The sequence below is a fragment of the Polychytrium aggregatum genome (genome assembly GCF_025602895.1).
Source record: "Polychytrium aggregatum strain JEL109 chromosome Unknown BJ171scaffold_33, whole genome shotgun sequence".
In the NCBI taxonomy this organism is placed as follows: domain Eukaryota; kingdom Fungi; phylum Chytridiomycota; class Chytridiomycetes; order Polychytriales; genus Polychytrium; species Polychytrium aggregatum.
In genome coordinates this window covers 271095-290420 of record NW_026516235.1, presented here as the reverse complement: position 1 = coordinate 290420, position 19326 = coordinate 271095, and the positions used below count along the sequence as shown (strand labels likewise).

General features: G+C 56.5%; 3 protein-coding genes across 3 annotated transcripts; 1 reads left to right on the top strand and 2 right to left on the bottom strand.

Annotated features, from left to right (window-relative positions):
- Positions 1–189: 189 nt before the first annotated feature.
- BJ171DRAFT_515219 (P-loop containing nucleoside triphosphate hydrolase protein) lies at positions 190–5172 on the top strand. Its single transcript, XM_053111916.1, has 19 exons — positions 190–295; positions 502–643; positions 772–849; positions 1015–1079; positions 1272–1531; positions 1760–1911; positions 2043–2122; positions 2364–2365; positions 2518–2704; positions 2835–2876; positions 2911–3014; positions 3186–3297; positions 3373–3474; positions 3588–3656; positions 3765–3861; positions 3984–4300; positions 4509–4575; positions 4695–4764; positions 4866–5172. Exons 1-19 carry the CDS (start codon positions 281–283, stop codon positions 4900–4902), a joined length of 1998 nt encoding a protein of 665 aa, XP_052964298.1. The 5' UTR covers positions 190–280; the 3' UTR covers positions 4903–5172.
- BJ171DRAFT_515216 (ribosomal protein S17e) lies at positions 5173–6620 on the bottom strand. The gene is made up of 3 exons (XM_053111915.1): positions 6568–6620; positions 5543–5848; positions 5173–5358 (listed from the first exon to the last, which is right to left on the bottom strand). The coding sequence occupies exons 1-3, from the start codon at positions 6568–6570 to the stop codon at positions 5239–5241; spliced, it is 429 nt and encodes a 142-aa protein (XP_052964297.1). The 5' UTR covers positions 6571–6620; the 3' UTR covers positions 5173–5238.
- A 321-nt stretch (positions 6621–6941) lies between these two features.
- BJ171DRAFT_601141 (uncharacterized protein) lies at positions 6942–19080 on the bottom strand. The gene is made up of 10 exons (XM_053115069.1): positions 18944–19080; positions 18588–18740; positions 17988–18286; positions 17719–17791; positions 13465–17528; positions 12730–13278; positions 11927–12619; positions 8723–11664; positions 7935–8566; positions 6942–7692 (listed from the first exon to the last, which is right to left on the bottom strand). The coding sequence occupies exons 1-10, from the start codon at positions 18971–18973 to the stop codon at positions 7072–7074; spliced, it is 10056 nt and encodes a 3351-aa protein (XP_052964296.1). The 5' UTR covers positions 18974–19080; the 3' UTR covers positions 6942–7071.
- Positions 19081–19326: the final 246 nt, after the last annotated feature.

Here is a 19326-nt window from a genome sequence, read left to right as displayed (position 1 = left end):
TGCTCGACCTGATGGGGCCAGTGGCCGACAGCTATACCAGGCTTTGCTGGCATAGCTGTATGCTGTTTGATGATGCGATCCGAGGACCGAGATCCCGGGGGGTATGTCGGTGGGATGGTAGTTCCAGGCCGGGCACGCTGGTTCATCGTGCGTCGGTTTTGAGCCACCCGCCTCGATCATCCCCGACCAGCCTGCTTGATCTGCGATCGCCGCTGTGCCAACGCCGAGATTCCACCCATTGGACTCGATCGGAGACAACAAAAGCCATCCAAAAGCAGACATGGCATTCTGGAAAGTATGGCTTCCACTGCGAGTCATCGGTCCTGTCGACAAGAGGATTCGCCCGGATCGGTGTGGTGTTGGTTGGGCAGACCCGTCCGTCAATGTCGTTTGCGGTGGAGGGGGCGATCGGGCCGACATGAATGATAGCAAGCGACAATATCGATAGCGATTGCTTGATCCCATGCCCATGCTCACATGCATGTGAATCGACCCTTCTAGCCAGATACCATCGCCCCAGGCAGCAGCATCGATCGGGCCGTCGAGAGGGAATCCGCCGATGAGGGAACGCTGCTGGTGCTTGGCCGCGAATCCAACACCTCGCTCTACGAACAGCGACAGCAGCTGCCCATCGCCAAACATCGTATGACACCCAACTCTGCATGATGCCACTCTCGGCCTTTTGCATTACCATATGGATACCATATGGATGGGTGTAGATGTGGATCCGGACAAGGCTCGCTGTGCTCATGAACGACTCTTTCGACACAGGCCGAGAGCTTCTGTATCTGATCGAAACGCACCAAGTGACCATCGTCGTTGGCAGGACCGGATCGGGCAAGACAACTCGTCGGTATCGAATATCTCTCGGTGCCTCATTCCATCGAATGACAGGATGCCAAAACTTGACCAGGCTCGTCAGGGACCATCCTCCCCCCAACTGCGACCTTGGGTTTGGCAGTTTGATATGAAACCGCCATCACAGCTTACACCATCGATTGAATTTGTCCACAGAGCTCCCACAGTATTTGCACGAGGCGGGATGGTCGGCCGGTGGGCGAACGGTTGCATGCTGCCAGGTGAGCCCATGGTCTTGGACATTGTCCCGTACTGATGCCCCAGATCGGCCAGAAATGTCAAGTGGTTGGGATGTCGACAGTGCTGACTCATGTGCATCGACATCATCGACATCATCGATATCATCGACGTCATCGACATCATCGACATCATCATCATTTGCTGCTGCCACCGAATTTGTTGCAACAACTTAGCCGCGCCGAATCGCGGCCACTTCAGTCGCTGCGCGAGTTGCCGACGAGGTTGGATGCACCCTGGGTCGGGAAGTCGGCTATACCGTCCGGTTCGATGATTGCAGCGATCCAAAGATCACCCGGATCAAGTACTTGACCGACGGCATGCTCTTCAGAGAGACCCTGGTGGACCCTCTTCTGAGCCGCTACAGCGTCATCATGGTTGATGAGGCTCACGAACGCAGCTTGTACACAGACATCATCATCGGGGTTTTGAAAAAGTAAGCCTGATCCGAAACAACGGCGACAAAGAGTCAAAAATGATAGAGTCGTGGCAACCTGTCGGCAGCAACGTCATATTTGCGGTGGCGGATAAAGCGCCGGATGACACGCCAAAGGCAGCCAGTCTCCGCAACGATTTGTGCTGGAATATGCCACTGCGAACTCAATCACAGCGGCACGTTCGTCTATCACAATTGTAGCTAATCATCCAAATCTGCTTGTCATAGGATTCTGAAGAAGCGGCCGGAGCTGCGAATCATCATTTCCTCTGCTACCATCGATGCCAAAGCATTCTATGAGTTTTACAATACCAACTCGACGGGACAGCCGAGCCAAGAAAACGTTGCCATTACATCGCTGGAAGGTCGAATGTATCCTGGTAGGGTCAGCTTTCCAGCCAGTGCGATCGATCGGTCTGGCGCTCGTTGGTAGCACAACCCAGAAATATGGCCCCATGGTCACTGGCGCAAAGTTGCATACATTTCACTGCTGACAATGGCATCACGGCAGTCGATGTGCTGTATCTAGCTGAAGCAACTTCGGACTACATTCTCGAAAGTGTCCACACTGTGATGAAGATCCATCAGAAGGTATGTACAATGATGTTTGCTGATTGCGTCGTGGCTGTGGGCCGAATTGGCTGTCGAGAAAGTCGATGGCCACCACTTGCGAGAGGTACAACTTGCATGCGGTACACGATGACCTGCTGTCCACTAATATCCGCGGCTGCGAACTTGAATGACACAGGAGGATCCGGGCGATGTGTTGGTCTTTCTTTCCGGCAAGGATGAGATCGAGAGGGCCATTGCCCTCATGCATGAGGAGCTTGAGCAGTGAGTTGTCGATGCAACGGAAGTGAGACTTTCGTGCTGATGTTAGTGAACGACATTCGGACCCGTCGCGATGGATCAAATTGCGTGACATCTTGCTCATCTCAGACCCGCCACCATCGATTCTCCATCGTCTATCTGCCCAATGCAATCAGTTACCCCCGGATGAGAAACACGATCGAGATGCTTCCGCTTCACGGATCACTACCGTACGAGGAACAGAAACGGGTGTTTGAGCCTGCACCCAAGTCCACGAGAAAGGTCATCTTCTCAACAAATGTTGCCGAGGCTTCTGTCACCATCGACGGAATAGTCTATGTCGTTGATGCGGGCTTTGTCAAGGTAGAGCTATGGGTCCGGAAGCGAATCAAATCGAACCTGGCAGCGCGAGGCACAGTACTAGGCGGCGATGACGTCGTTTACCCTTGGTGGCGACAGTGCGAGCTTATGCACCATCCATCTGCTTCCACAGCTACGATCGTACAACCCCAGCACCGGCATGGAGAGCTTGTGTGTCAGCGCCAATATCTCAAGCCTCTGCGCGGCAGCGCGCGGGACGATCAGGGCGAACCCGGCCCGGGAAGGCATTCCGGATCTATACCGAGGAGGGATTCTCAAAACTCTCGGCAAACAACACACCCGAGATCCAGAGGTAAGAGCATCTTGGCTGGCAGCTGACGGTCGGCGAATGGCGTGACATGGAAATCGTAGCGTGTCCGCTGGATCACGAACCGGACATAGGTATCGTATATCCATATTGATGTCTGGGTGTCTGGGTGTCTGGGTGTCTGGATGTCTGGACGGGACTGGCCCCTTTGCACAGGAGCAACTTGATGACCGTAGTGCTACAGCTCAAGGCTCTTGGCATCGAAAATGTCCTGCGCTTTGACTTTTTGTCAGCACCGCCCGCGGAAATGATGATACGGAGTCTAGAGGTAAGCTCTTGGCGTCTGTCGCCCCGCCGAACGGTATCAGAGCAAACTGACGTGAAAGCACATCCATTTTTGTAGTTGCTATACTCCCTCAAGGCTCTGGATGACTATGGGCGACTCACAATTCCATTCGGAACCAGCCTGGCCGAGTTTCCGCTCGATCCGTTCCTCGCGAGCACGGTACCTGTGGCGGGTCTGCTCACCAAACCCGAATCAATAGAAGGCAGCATGTGCCAAACGGATTAGATTGTCGCGACATATCCGCTGACGCAGGCACCACTTTGGCTACGCAGATTCTCAACTCTCACCGATTCAAGTGCGGTGCAGAGATTCTCACGATCGCCGCAATGCTGTCCGTCCAGGTAAGACGTAAGACAGAGCCAGTCGTGGCTCACATCTGTCTCGAGACTTTCACTGTGACCATTGCATGTGATGCCACCGACTCTGATCGATACATTCCGCGAATGCAGAATGTGTTTGTTGTGCCGTCAGGCCAGCGAAGAGAGGCAGAGGAGGAGAGGCGCAAGTTTGCAGTCGAAGAGGGCGACCACTTGACATATCTGAATGGTGAGACATTTGCTCCTTGCAAGACTGCAGCGATTCAGTCCGTTCGATACGATTGTTTCATCTCCGCTGGATCGCCCAAGGTGCTGACACCATCAATATGCATCAATTGCATCCATGGCCAGTTTACAACGCCTTTATCCGCTCCAACCGGAGTGCCAAATGGTGCTACCAACATTTCCTCAACCACAAGTCGCTCCAGCGAGCAGTGTCGATTCGCAATCAGCTTTCCAAGTACGCCAGCCGATTTGGCATTCCCATCCAAAGCGCTCTTCGGAGTCACAATCGCGATAACAGTGACGGCGATGACGACGACGATATGGATGGCGACGACGATGGCTCGGCTTCATGTCAAGTCCGCAAATGTCTGGTGTCGGGCTACTTTGCTCAAGCTGCCCGGCTGCAAATCGACGGCACCTACAAGACTGTTCGAGACAACGTGGTACGTGGTGAAGGCGATATTGCGGACTGGAGGCCAGGCTGTGCTGCATGAGGGTTGATACAGACCGGAGCGAGGCCAGCCCTCGCTGGGGAAAGCTCGATATTGTCGCCTGGTTGCCAGTCTGCATCCATCTGACCGATCAGTGGAAGAGGGTGCCCAACCGGCGCAAGCTCTGACCCCACCCCATGTCACTGGAATATCTCGGCAGACTCTGCACATCCATCCAAACTCTGTTCTCTTCCAGCGATCGCCTCCTTGGATCATTTTCCACGAAGGTATGCATGATTCGGGCGATCCACACTGCGGCCGATCCGATTGGACTGGCGAGACTGCAAATAGCGTATGGCTTGTTATCCATCCATGCTCATCCACCGATGCCCTTGGCCCTTTTTAGTTGTCGAAACTACCAAGGTTTTCATGCGGGATATTACTGTCGTCGAGCCCGAGTGGCTGGTTGAGCTGGCGTAAGCACAATCGAGGCATATGCACCTTTCTTGGCCGCACGGGTTGTGGGATTGGGGGCAGAGTGCTGACCCAGCTTTTGACCAACTCGTCTGCCCCACAGACCGCACTATTACAAGCACGAGAGTCGTCGCAATTGAGCCGGCTCCAGCAAGGGGTGTGCAGACATACAGATGGTGGCGCCCGTAGTCACCAGAATACTTCACTGAGTTAGCCAGTCGGCACGATGCACTCGCGCGATCGGAGGAGAGCGACGGGGCAACATCGGGGCTCTGGGCCAGGTCAACCACCACCCGCCCCCCTCACCGCCGACCGAGTCTCAATCGGTTGTGGACGATCCGTCAGAGCGATCTTGCATTGTGCATCGACTTTTGAGGACTGCGGCCCATATCGAGGCACATCTATCGCAGATTTTAAGGAATCTGTTTTATTTGTGACTATGGAATGTCCCAAAACGAACGGTAGTCTACACACGCTTAGTTTCGGCGGGCACGGAAGTTGGCACCAACAACGCGGCGATCGTTGGAAGCAACGGTGGCGGGGTCAACGACAGAGATGCCGGCGATACCATCGAAGTTCAGGGACTTGAGCAGAGCCTGGAAATGTCAGACGCACACAGCAGAGGCGATTAGCAACATCCACACGACGGTATTCATGCGCTGCAAAAGCCTCATCTAACAGCGCCAGCTGATAAGAGATGTGGTCGGTGCGGCCTGCAGCGCAACAGCCGCAGCACCAGAGACACAGCCCACGGTCCAGCACGACGGAGTCGACACGTACGTTGGTGTCCTGGTCGATCTCGACGGTGTCGACAGCGAGGGCCGAGACTTCGGGGACATAGTTGTCCTTGCGCTCACGCTCCTCCTCCTGGAGCTTGAAGGAGATACCACGGACAGGGCCGCGCTGGATGCGCTTCATCAAGTGGGTGGTGAATCCAGCAATCTTGTTGCGGAGACGCTTGGAGGCGATGATGGCGACCTCACCGCAGATACGCTTGTTGGTCTGGAAGTCAAGCGTGAGTCTGGGGTAGTACTTCTCGATGACGACACGAGAGGCCTTCTTAACGGTCTTGGTGCGAACGCGACCCTGTATACGTCGGAGGCGGAGAGAGCGAGCCGTGAGTGTGTTGCTTGCTGGGAATATCTGGAGCCAGGGACCGTTCGAGTCTTATCGCAGTCACAGCTCCAGCCCGCAGGATATGCGGCCGCTGACACCGTCGTCGCCGAGTACACTGCATTCCCGGGTCCGGAATCCTGATTCCAGGGACAACGATCCTGTTGCTGCGTCGATATCACATCCCAATCCGCTTGATCGATCGCCCAACCAGGCTGCCACTGTTTGGGTGCTGCATAATCGGCATCGCAGAGCAGTTGCGGAGAACAACAGAGCGCTGGTGTATCTGCGACGGTGGCAAAATCTGAAAGAGCGACGAGACCGTGCGGCTCGGATTCGGTCGCCGACTTGACAACAGATGGGCTGGCGGCGTATGTGGAGCGGCCGCAAATGTGTCGACCACGACGAAGACGGCAGCGCTGGGATGCCCGCATGGCTTCACTGCGGGTTCAGCGGTCGGTTGTTGGCGGGCGGCTGTTCGTTCGCACCGGGTCGATGTTGCTGTCCCTCGATCCTTGGTATCCACGATTTCGAGTCCGGCGTCTGTTGTCCATGTTGGAGTTCCGTATCCGATGGTGATCCATCCATCCGTCCATCCGTTCATCTATCCATCCATCCATCCATCCATCCATCCATCCATCCATCTCAAGGACAACTCCCATCCCGCGGCAGTCGGCAGGTGTAGTAATTACCATTGTGATATTATAGTCAAGATAAACGGAGGTGTCTCGACTGTGGCGGTTGGGAAAGGGAGAGGAAATGCTGTGCCGCCTGCCGAAGGCTCATATTTGCACAGGGCGAAACGGCACCACGTGACACACACATGACGCCACCGCGTCCCAGCCGACGATCTGGTGCTCTGGCATGGCACGCAAGCAGCTCCAGCCGGCTGTCCCCTGGTGCTCGTGCTGTTCTGCCCCTGGTGTTCTTGCCGTCTGCCCGCTCCGATGGATTGGGTATGGTCACTGGGCAGCACCGCAGCCCGCTTACGATCGCGACTCGCTCGCCGATACGAGAATACGAACTCGCCTTCATCAGTTCCCACGCGGTCAGACGACGACGGAAGTTGAATGCTCCGGGAGTTCAAAGACCCCCTTGTAGAGTGTGTATTTTAGGGAATGCGTCCTCGCAGTGGGACTTACAAAGGGCAGGGAAGGGCAAATCCGACAAGCGCCATATCGTTGGACTGCCATCCACTACTGGTTCAAAAGCCACACGAGAATGGCATTCACGACAATATCAATGTGCTCGTACTCGACATCGTCGACGACGCCCTCGCGGCTGACCGTATAGGCCTCCATATGGTTGACAGCGCGGATATTCGTCGAAAGCGCAGAGACGTTCGAGGTTGTGGAGGCCAGGCTCAGAACCGAGGCGTGCTGCCATTCCGGTGTCAATGGCTGTCCAGGCCCTCGCACGACGGACGGCCGAGTCTCGGATGGAGTCGACCACGAAATCAAATGGATTAGGTAGTCGGGGTTGCTACGGTTGAAGAGAATCAGGTGCTTGCGTCGGGGCTCGTCGTGGCTCGAGAAAATCCGGGCGTGGGGCTTGAACGATTCGTAGAGGTAGTCCAGAGCGGCGCCCCAGTGGATCGTCCGGTCGTTGAACAACTGTGCGAGGCCGGGATCGATCGAGGTGAAGCTGCGCGAATTGGGCTCGATCTTCTCCAAAAGGACGCTGAGCCAGTCCGCCAGCGCTTCGCCGCTGTTGTTGCCGTCTTCATGCATCGACTGACGGTCCCGGGCCGATCCGTGAAGATCCTCTGTGGTTTGGAGCTGCTTCCATAAGCTATCACGGCCATAGAAAGCCAGAGCCTGTATCATGTTCAGAGTCAGTCAACAAACGTCGTATCCGAGGAATGACACATCGGGCGTGCCGGCGAACCAGGGCACCAAGTTGCATACAATCTCAGCGATGCAGGGGAATGTGGTGCGGCGCATCGTCCCGAGCATTGTTCCTTGGTTCCTTGGCTCCTTGGCTCCTTGGCTCCTTGGCTCTGAGCCCAGCCGTGCCCTGCCGTGGCGCACCCTCAACCCAACACGATCCTGCTACCCACCTGCTCGATCAGATTTTTGATCTTTTGCTCGGCCTGCTTGAGCACATCGTTGATGTAGTATCCACTCGCAAGATACTCGTATCGCTCGTTTGACGGACTCTGTCCAAAGTGAGGGTCCTGCTCAGCCATTGGGGCAATCTCGTCGCTCAGGATCAGGAGGTAGTATGGAAGCGGCGTTTCGGGAGCAGACTCGTGAGACCAAGGCAGTCGGGGCGTACTACTGCTGATGGTAGGCTTCGGCATTTGCGCCAACTGCTGGGCAGCTTCTTCTTGGTCATCGAGATCCTGATAGATCACAATCATATACTGGTGGCGGTCAGCACCAGATGCGGCAGAGGCATCCTCGAAGCCGGGGCTGGGCGATGTTGTGAAACATGCGACAGCATGGCTGCCGAACCAGACCGACTGGAAATCGTAGAGCTCGGGGTTCTTCAGGATGTAGTGAATGATGGACGTATTCATCCCCAAGGTTGGAACGCTGCCATGGATCAGCCGCGAGCGGGCGTATCGTGCGCGCTTGGGATTGAAGATGGAAAAGGCCTTGATGACCGACACAGGATCGATGGGAATGGACGCTGTCGACGATTGAACCATGCTCTCGGCGACGGCGCGGAGATGAAAGTCGTACGAGACTGGCGACAGCCCGTCGGTGAGTCAAGTGGCGAGGGTCATATGGCCTGCAGTAACGGAGACTCTGCTCGCGCATCACGGCCGAGTCCTCGTGCCAGCACGATCGGCTCGCAACACAGGCACGCCAGCCGTGGAAATCAACCAACATCGATACTTACATGAGTTGACGTGGAGCTGATCCTTCAACTTGATGCACTCGATCTGGAATGCCCGCTTAACTTCTGCATGGATCTCGTGAGCGTTGGGAGGGACCTTGGTGTCGGTACCATCGGATCTGGATTGAGGCAGCTCCATTGTATAGAGTGTGACGGAAAAGTGGTTTCCAAAGGCGCTGATTTGTGCCACTATGCTGCCCCCCGCTGTCATCCGATGCATGTACACAACTGGTGAAACCGTGCGGATCTTGCTGGAAAAGATGCAAATCGGGTTGCTTTCGCTCCCCGCTCCGTTCGATGGACTGTCGAATGCCAGGAGCTCAAGCCCGAGGGTGCTCAGATACTGTGCGTACTGCTTCACCATGTTTTCCGTGATGGTTTTGCACCATTGGGCAGCCGACTGGTTGTTGATCACAACAGCTTCGTTGATGTTGATGTGGAACTGGCTGCCATTCGGTTTTGCCGATACACTCCCGTCTGTAAAGAGCAAGGGATAGGTCGAGTAATGCAGCAGCCGAATCGATCGGATCGTTGACGCAAAATCAGCTGGGGACAGCGGCGAACCCCCGCCATGGCGGTCCACCAGCGAGCATCCCTCCGAAAAGCTTGTCCCCCCGGCCGCCAGCGTCCATTTGAGTCTGTCCTTTGGTGCTCCGGTGCTGATTGGGGTTGATGCTTCGCGTGCGCGCAGCTGCTGTACAAACTCGTATAAAAAGTCGGCACCTCGTTTCTGGAGGAAGCTGGAGTCGGTGCGTGAGTGGTACATGTCCTCTGATTCGGAGCCGACTTCGTGTGTGCGGTCGTGGTGCAGATTGTGTCGCTCCGGGAAGAGAGAGTGCTCGCCGCCATAGGAGCCACACACGGGGGATGGCGAGCGCCACGAGCCCAGCTGCGTGTTCATCGGTCGCATCGCCAGATTCGAGCGTATCTTGTCAAGGTACTGGATACGGATGTTGCACCAGTTCAGGAGCCGCAGGATCTTCCGAGAGAGAATCTCGTACCCGGAGCTATCCCAGTTGTAGGTAAAGAGCGTCAAACTGGAATGCGTTACCGTCAGGATGAAGAAGAAGCTGCGAGCGTACGGCTCATTGTCGTCGGAGCCGGGTGGTAGTGCCGGATAGAGGGCATGCTCGTGTTCGACCTTGAGAGGGAGATAGACGCTGCCTCGTGCCCCGATTTTGATGCTCGCCGCATCCGTGGCAATGCTATCCAGTCCTTTTCGGTATGTGCCCGTGTGCGAGGACTCGGATGCAAACGAATTGCGACGATCGGTCGCAGACTGCTGCAGCTGTTGTTGTTGGACGGGCCTGCCGCTGCACAAGGTCGTCAGCGGCGAAAGGCCGGCCACCAAGATATAGGTCGGGTCGGATGGGTTCAGGCTGTTGCCAGGGCTCCGGGAGAGGTAGTCGTGCATCCGGTTGGAGCTGTAAAGCGTATATGTGGGCGAGCGCCGGGTGCTGGCCTCACGCTCACCGTAACCCGGTGCCAACCGCGAGATCACCACCGGTGCGGTTTGGATGTCTGGGCTGCTGAGCACTTCGTTGATTTCGGTCACGAACTGCTCCAGCATATGCGAGTTGAGCCTCAGTGGATAGATGAGCTCCTGCACCGATGGATTGCCAGAGTGCGACGACCGACTCAGGCTTCCGCAGACCTGCTCGTAGACCTCGCCAAAGTTGCACTGACTGAAGCTCTCGTCGGGAGAGGCCTCGTCATCATCAAGGTCCACAGGCTGGCGGCCGGGTCGGCTTTGGATGCTGTTGGAGAGCTTGACGACAGCAACTTCGGTGAAGTAGTCCAGCAGTGTGTTCTGGAAGCCCGATGCGAGCTTGTTGAACAGTGGCTCGGTTTGAATGCTGCCGTGGGTCCAGATCTCAGTGAGGATACAATACCCGCTCCAGGTGTCCGCAACATGGGTCGTAAAGGTCGACAGGTAGATGAGTGCCCCAGAGAAGCCGATATTGCTGTAGCTTGGGTCAACAGCGATGCGCTTGACAATCTCTCCCTCGGGATTTATCAGTGCCAGCGTAATGACGGCAATGCCGGTGCCAACTTCTTTCTCAAACGCGGTGATATGAGACTCGTCTGCCGGTGTGTAGGCAAATGCCAGGTCGCTGTAATTGATCTCATCGAATCTCGTATGGTACTCTGACGATGGCGACTCGTTCTGGCTGAGCTTGTGGTGGCTTTGCTTGTAATAGTGCTCCAGATAGTCGTTCAGCTCGCCGGACTGAAGGTTGCGGAAGAGCTTGCGGAGGTTCTGTCGCAGATAGAGCAAGTACAGATAAGGATTCTTCACACTCTGTGGGATGGTGAAGATCTGTCTCTTGGCCGGGCCGCTGGCGATCGGCATCAGGAACTCCATGTCGCTCAGGGCAAGCTTGGCGGTTGAGTTGCGGGTCAAGACGGGGGCAAGGTTTGTCTGGATGGCTTGGTAGAGTCTTCCCGTCACCATCTCCGTCAGCGAGCTGATGACTTCGGCCGGGAGCTCATCGACGCCGTACATCTCGATCGTGATACTGTGCGCCGCCTGGTTCTTGCCCTGGACAGATGGACGGCGCACCAAATCGAGGTTCACGGTGCTGGTGGTTCGGCTTCGATAGCCGGCGTCTTGGATGGGGATGGGCTTGGGCGATGCCTCGGCCATCAGGATGGGGGTACTGGCCGGCCCATTGTCGTCCTGCCTGATGTAAATGTAGTAGTACGAGTTGTTGGCCTGGTAGACAAACATATTTTTGCGGTTCGAGATGGCCATGCCGAGGAGAGCACGAGACAGATATGCGAGCGCCTTGACAGGAGACACACGGGGATGGAGGCTGAACGACGAGCTCCAGACTTTGTCGCAGGAATATCGCCCGGGCTCAGCAGGCTCGCCCTCAAGCTCCCACTGGTCGTCTTCTGAATCATCGTCGGCATTGATGCTGTTTGGGACAATCAGCGCATCGCTGATCACGTTGCACCCATTGAGAAAAATGCAAAGCAAACCGGAAATGCACATCAGTGCCGGAAATAGTCCGACGTCGCCGGGCAGTCGGAAAGTCAATGCCGAACCAACATTGCGTCGCGAGCTGGGCCCGATACGACCCGGGGTCTCGTCTGCGCTATCGCAAATGCGCACATGGAATCGAAAGAGAACATGCACTTCGACCCGGCGATATGCACTCCCCGACTCATTCTGTGCGTCCGCAGCAAGCCTTCCAAACTTACATGGCGTAGCGAGACTTATCCAGCTTGTGCAGCAACATAAGACGGTTGGCTCGCTCACAGCTCTGCAGCGCGGCATCCTTCACGAGCTCAATCGACGGCTCGCGCTCGAGGGCAGATACAGTCTTGGAGAAGAACTGGATGACGAGATCGTTGCCCCGGAGCCATGTCATCAGCCAATACTGGCGGCTTCTGCTTTCGATCAAGGGCGCAGAGTCATCGCCGAGACTGATGCCGAGACCAACATTCTCCGAGGGCTGGCTGGGAAGGATAAAGAACTTTTCCGTGTCGCGCTCCCTTTCCTTGTATGGTACGATAATGTAGTTGGGGAGCGGGATCTTGACAAACTCCTCCAGGAAAAGCTCCGAGATACCCTTGGAGGACCGGTCTGGGCTGTCTGATTTGTCGATCAGAGCGCTCTCGCCTTTGATCCGGACAAAGGAAAGCGGGAACGTCACCAGGTAGTCGTGCGAGGCAGGGTCATTTGCCATGTGCTCATCGCGCTGGCGCCGCTGCAGGAGGTGCTCGACGGTCGCCATGTGGTGCTGCTCGATGGGTTCCACGGATAGCAGGCAGTTCAGCGTTTCCTCTTCGAGATGGTTCTTGATTCGGCTGATCATGCTTGCGATTCCTGATTTTTGTTCCTCAGACACCAAGAGTGACTCGGAGCATCGCTGCTCGAACGTGATGTGGGAGCTACGATACAGCAGAGTCAGTCGCAAAAGCCAAACCGCCGCCGTAGCGTCGACTGGCGATAGCAATGCTTGGCAGCCAATCCGCCCCCGGCTATCGATCTCGATACGTACTCTGACCAGTATCGGGCTGTCTGTGCATAGTCTTCCCCAATGGATTCGGCCGTGAGCCCCAGACAGTTGAGTCGAAGGCACGTCCGGGAGGCCTCCACGAGCTTGGGCTTGGGGGACGCTGTTGTGCTAGCGTAAGAGTCGCCCGATGTTGTTCGCGAGCGATCCATCTGTATCATTGGAGAGCTCATCTCGCTCGGCGAGCTGTTGTCGCGGGTCGGGATGCGAGTCGTGCCGCGGGCCGTCGAGCGCGACACCGCCAGGAAGAGAGGGGTCTTTGCTACCTCAAAAATGTGCTCGGACGGGTCTACTCGGCCCGGGCCGATCCCGGCTGCAGGGCTGTTCGGCATGGGGGTGCCTTGGGACGGCATGCGTATATAGCCAGGCCGACCGGAGTGGTGGTGGTCTGTCGGCGTGGCGGTACGATGCCGGCCTTGATTTGCCGAGGGCCTGTAGTAGTAAATGTCCGTATCCTTGACTTGCGAGCCTACGTGCTTGAAGTACGGCAGGATTGTGGCATTGATGATTTCTTCAATCAACTCGTTTGCCTCTCTGTCCATCAGGAAAGCATCGGCAGGCAGTCGTCAGCAGCCGATGTAGCTTTGGCAGTCCGCTGTCATATCCACCGAATGCTGCGATCCCGCAATGGGGTCGAGGACAAAGCACCGCTGACACATCGATGCAGCACCACACTACACCGTACTGCACCGCACAGCGCAACATAGCACGGCATCATACCTGTTTGCTGGGACAAGCTTGGACGTGCGTACGTGCAGATAGTCCGTTATGTCAATGTCGGTCCAAACCTCGGAGAGCGGCGTAAGCACTTTTCGCCAGTCCGAGCTCTGGATTCCATATCCTTGGAGGAGGTTGGCATAGACAACTTTGCAGAAAGACGTCAGGAAGCAGCTATTCAGGCGGTTGGTGAAGGCGGTATTGTTGATGATATGATCTGATGTCCCGCCTCGGATCTGGCGGCTGTGACTGCTGCCTTGTCCATGCTGGGTGGAGCTGGAGGATTTTGACATGACCGATTTGGGAGCGCCATCGACAATCAGCAGACCTGCGAGCTCTTCGTTATAGATATCGGGATTTGAGAAGCGCTCGGCCCCCCGGACGCGGAGCGAGTACAGGTCCACATCGGACTGAGTAGCCTTAGACAAGTGCACCTGGGATCGATCCGCCTTGGACAGAGGAGGCTCAAGCGAGAGGGACTGGAACGTCGATCGCCACAACAGCGCCGGTCCCTCCGTGACGGCGCTCGGCCGCACGCACTCTGCCATCGTTACGGTAAAGTACTCGATGTCGTTATTCTCACGAGACACCGGGTTTGTGGGCGATGGCGCCGTCTGCGAGATGTTGTCGCTGCTGGAGGACTTTTTCATTCCATACCCGGATTTGGCTTTGTCGAGACCAATGGGCCCGCTGGTCGGCAGAGTGTGGTACAATGGCACGATGATGACCTGGAGGGCATTGGCGGACGAGCTCTTGATAAAGACTCGACACTGTTTCAGCGGCCGCACCAGGAAAGCGTTCGGACTGTTCATATTCTTGTGGATGAAGTTGCGTATATAGTTTTGGAAGTCATGCTCGTTTGGGTCCGAGAGCGCACCCTTTTTCGGCAACACCATGCCCTGGTCGGAAATATGAATCTCTGTATCGGCTATTGAGGATAGGGCTTCAGTGAAATATCTGTGCAGCATATCGTTCGATATTTCCTTGGAGGACTGTTGGATGAAAGGATCTGAGCGGTAGCTGGACCGAGAGTAGTCCGAGCTGCCGGGTCGATCCGCGCCCGAGCTAGCCAAGTCTGTTGTCGACCTGGCCCGGGGAGGCGAGTGCTGGATTCGGATGTCCGTTGTTCCGTATCGCCTATCCGTCCAGACGTGGGAGCTCTTGAATTCACTCGAATTGATGCTGTTTTGAGAGGCACCAACGGAATCAACCACGGTCACTTCATCGGTCACCAGGACGGGCACTTTGAATGCGCGGGTCTCGATCGCGGACGAATAGAGCAGCGTCGATAGGGCATGGTCCGATGTTGCGTTGGCTGCGTGGTCGCCCTCGACACTTCGCCGCCTGCCTTCGTGTTCAACTCTCGATGATTTTTCCTTGGCAACGCGCACGAGCTGGTTGAAGGTGTTGACTTGGCTGACGAGCTTGCAGTCGACCTTGGTGAGGTAATCGATGATCTGCTGGCTGACTTCAATAAATTCGAACCGGACTTTGATTTCACCGTCCGAGTTAGTGGCGAGGGTGTGCTTTATCTGGTTCACGGGCTCGACCCAAGCCTCCGCCAGGAGTCTGCCTTGGGCATAGTCCTTGGCAATCACATATTGCACTGCGCACATCTTTTGGCGCGCGCAGTTCTCGAGCTGTTCCAAGGGATGCGGGTTTCGGCTCTTGCTTGAGTGCTGCGAGTGCTGCGAGTGCGCGGACTTTTCGGAATGCTGCTTTTCCTTGCACTTGATCTCTGCGCTCACTTGGTGTTCTTTGTAGAATGTCACAGTGCTCGGGGCCTCATGGACTGGGGCAAATCCCTCCGACACACGCTGAGCGTACAGGATCTGGTAGATCACATCCAAGGTCGAATGGGACTTGGACGCACCAGTCTGTGCGTGGGATGCATCGCCGTACCAAGTCCAGCGCTGGTGGCGCAAGTACCCGCTCAAGAAGGATTTGGATGTCAGGGACAGACCGCCGGGGTTTCCCCCAGAGGCAGTGGGCACGTCGCTGCTGCTCGGAGGATGCGTGTGTTGACTTGCTTTCGGATGAGCGTCGGCACTCTCCGGAGGAGGATCTGGGCGATATCGGATAATCATCTGGCGCAGCGGTCGGTGGCAGGGCACGAGCGGGAAGACGTTTGTGCCTTGGCCACCCGAGGCTTCCCAGAGCGCCTTCATCATATCGCTGACCAGGCGTCGGCAGGTTCGCGGCTCGACGCTGTAGAACGAAAGACGGATCGAGTACGTGCATTCGGTCGTGCTTCCGAGCTGTAGCAGACAGAATCCGGTCGCGCTTGAGGATTGTCGCCCGTCACGATTCTCGTCGTCCGCATGGATGAGTCGGATGTGCACCGAGCGATCGAGGCCAAACGAGCCCCAGCCCCTTGACACAAATGTGTTGAGCGTGTCCAAGGCAATGGCGCGCCGCAAGGCGAGAGTGCGAGCTGGGTCTCCGGCAGAGCCCAAAGGTGAGTACGGCTGACTCGACAGGAGAATGACGCTGCACTCCCATTCCTCGAACGACGACGAGCGCCGTGAAATGACGGTGGTCAGATACCGCCAGAACGTCACGGTGTTGTCTACAGCGTCGTTCGGCTGAAGCACGTTGTACTGCTGTCCGACCACGCGGCTGGGGCTGGAGCCAGAGGACATGTCGTATATGTAACGCTCGGCGCGGTTGAGGGAATTGAGGGCCGAGTTTGCGTTGAAAGACGTGACGACTTGCATCATTTCGTCCATCTTTGACATTTGCTTGGCATATGCCGCCAGGCTCTTTGCTCTATCGTGCTGTACCCGCTCGTGGGCTTTGATTCGCGACTCATCGACGCTCTGAATCGACATCCAGGTCTTGAAAAACTCGTGGTTGGTGATGAAGCGCAGCTCAATGTCGTGCGGCTTGGGGCCGGACGTGCCAAAGAGAATGTGCTTGCTGGTATCGATCCACTGGGTTTTGATGGTGTACAGAATGGTGATGCCGGGCAGCCACGGCAAAAAGAGTGTGATTTCAACCTTGCGGGGCTTCATGACTCGGTCGGTGATGCGCATGCCCTTGATGACAAAGCCCTCAAGCAGGCGCACGGTGATGAGGCGGTCAAGCGTGCACTGCACGCCCCACTTGGCGTGGGTCCACATGGCTTGGGCTGAGGGCGGGGCCTGGCTCGACGATAGCCACGGGAAGATTTGGTTGGCTGGGGTAAAGGGCTCGACTTGATCTTCGCTGAGGAAGACGATGCTCCTGGGAACATCGATGGAGCGGTCGTTCAAGCCGCCGTACACGTTTCGGTGTGCACCAACGCTGATCTTGGGGAGGAACATCTCTCGCATCAGCAACTGGAAATGGTAAAAGTTTGGTGGAGCTTCGCCGCACTTCTCGTTCATGTACTGGCAGTCCTCTCCGTAGAGCAGGCGCCCGGAGGTAGCCGAGGCCAGAAACCGGAGGAACTCGTTGTCGGGGACATGGCCAAAGTTGACGCTGGGGGTAAACCCTTCGGGAGAGCCCACCTGGATGATGGTGAACGCAACGTTCTGGCGAACGACCTGGCGGCATATTCTCATGTTGCTTGGGTCGCCAAAGCCCGAGGTCGCAAGCACGCCGTCGGTGATCACCACGATGGCCGGCATACAGTCTTCTGGGAGCAGTCCAAGGGCAAAGAGGCTGTGCTCGAGGATGCGAAAGAACTGGCCCTCGTTGCGCTTGGGCTTCGCTTTGGGCTTTGAGTCCTTTGAGTCCTTTGAGCGTGGATTCGACTCGCTCACGCCGGCACTGCCTCGGGATTCTGAAGCAGTGGGAGGCGGATATGCGGGCTCGGAGTCCTTTTTCTGACTTTGTGTCTGTGGCAGCTTCGCGGCTTTCTGATCTTCGCGACGGATTGAAACAAACTCGCACTCGAAGGCATCAATGGCGTCATGCAGCTGCTTGCAGATCGACGTGAAGTTGTCGCGAGTGATCTTGACATCTTGCAGAAGAACACGGAATGGGAAAGTGGCATTGAAGGTCGACAGGCGAGGGTACTTTGATGGCGGCAGGTTTAGAATGCCATAGTCTGCAGTGACAGTGATATAAATATCCGGGGAGATCTGAGCGGGGGCAGAGCGCTTGTGAGTTTGGGGAGAAGCGAGGACAAAGTTGTCTGCGGCTCGCATCTTCATTCGGATGTCGCGGGGCTGGATAGCCCCATGCACCGGGGCACCGCTATGTACACTGTGCAAATCCCACTCCAGAACAAATCATGTATCGCCATTGCCCCGAAGACAGCTTTACCCTTACCACCACTTTTGATCCGCCAAACTGGCTGTCGATGTGAAAGTCCCGAGTGACTCCGTCGAGGCATTTGCAGAGGCTATCCGGGCGCGGTTGAAGATCCATCGCATGAGATCCCAGGGGGCGCCACACAGGCCGAAGGAATAGCAAGCCGTAAATACAATAAATCGTAAATACAATAACCGAGGACACATTGGCCGATGCATGCGTAAATGCAATGGGCACTGGAGAGCGTGAATGGAGCAGGACGGATGGCTGAGTGGCCAGAAACTCACGTCTCATAGGCCGCCGCCATCAGCACGTTGGCTTTGCCAACGATATCCACCACAGCCATGGACGGACTAACGTCGACGACAAAGACCATGCGATACTTCTTTGCGAACGTGTAGATGCGGGTGTGCGGCGTCAGGCGGTAGAGCTTCGTGGGCCCCACCGATCCAGTCCCGAGGTTGTATCTCGACGGACGGTCGACGAGCCGCTTGGTCGTCTCTCGGACCGCATTCGAGACAAACGGATTGCACCACTCGAAAAAGTGGTCGTTGAGAGAGCCGTCGAGCAGTGTCATGTCTTCACCCTGGACGATCGAGGGACACCACAGCGGTTGCGAAAAATGAGCACCCGGAGCACCCGATGGTTGCGAGTGAGGGACGGGAGGGACGGGAGGAACACAATGCATCGACAAATACACAATCCTCTCCAAATTCTTCGGCGCTATGCACCTGCCATCTCTGCCAAAGGCCGTCGATGGCTCGCCCAGATATCGAGCCACACGACGAGGCGACCGCGAGCACAACTAGGCCGGTGGGCTTCGACTCTCTTGGGCCGCTCGGCCTCCCGCTCAGAGCCTTGGGGATGGGACATTGCCGCAGACATACCTTGAATTCGGCCAGAGAGAGGGGACGGAGCAGGCGCCGTAGAAACCACTTGTCGTGCTCGGACCGGGTGAACATGTGCGGGTTTTTGATGAGGACTGCGACGACCCGGAGGTCATCGGCAGCAACCGTCGGCCGCTGAGTATGGAGAGTCGACTGTGTCCGCAACGGCATAGGACGGCATATGTGCTTAGAAGCTGCAAACGGTGCTGGAAGGGCTGATGTGGTTGGGAATCCATCGACAGGCGCCCGCTCATCCATCTAACCATCCATCCAGCCAGGCCAGCCCAGCCGTGAGGGAGAGGCTGTTGCTGGCTGGACTGGTTCGACCATTATCCACCCACCCACCCCAAACATACCTCCACCACGGGCTCGTCCTGGTCTTCCATAATCCCAGAACGAATACGATCTGATGCGGCTGCAGCAAGAGGCCAGAATATGTCTGCAAGCGGCTGGAGGTGAGGGAGAGAGAGAGCGAGACTGCGATGGAACGATGGCAGCAGTGTGCGATGGGAAGCAAGAAAAGCGCCAGGGATCAGAAACACGAAGGCGAGGGTCATCTGACAGCTGCAGGCGGCTTCTTTGGGGATTGGCTCGCCCGACGGACATGATGCTATCGATGAAGGTCGCCGTGCCTGCCGCTGCACCGATTCATGTCGGGCGATGGGGCGCAAATCAAATCGATGTGCCGTGCCGGGGACACCCGCCCTGTTCCAACGGCCGGTCGCTCTGGCGGCCATCT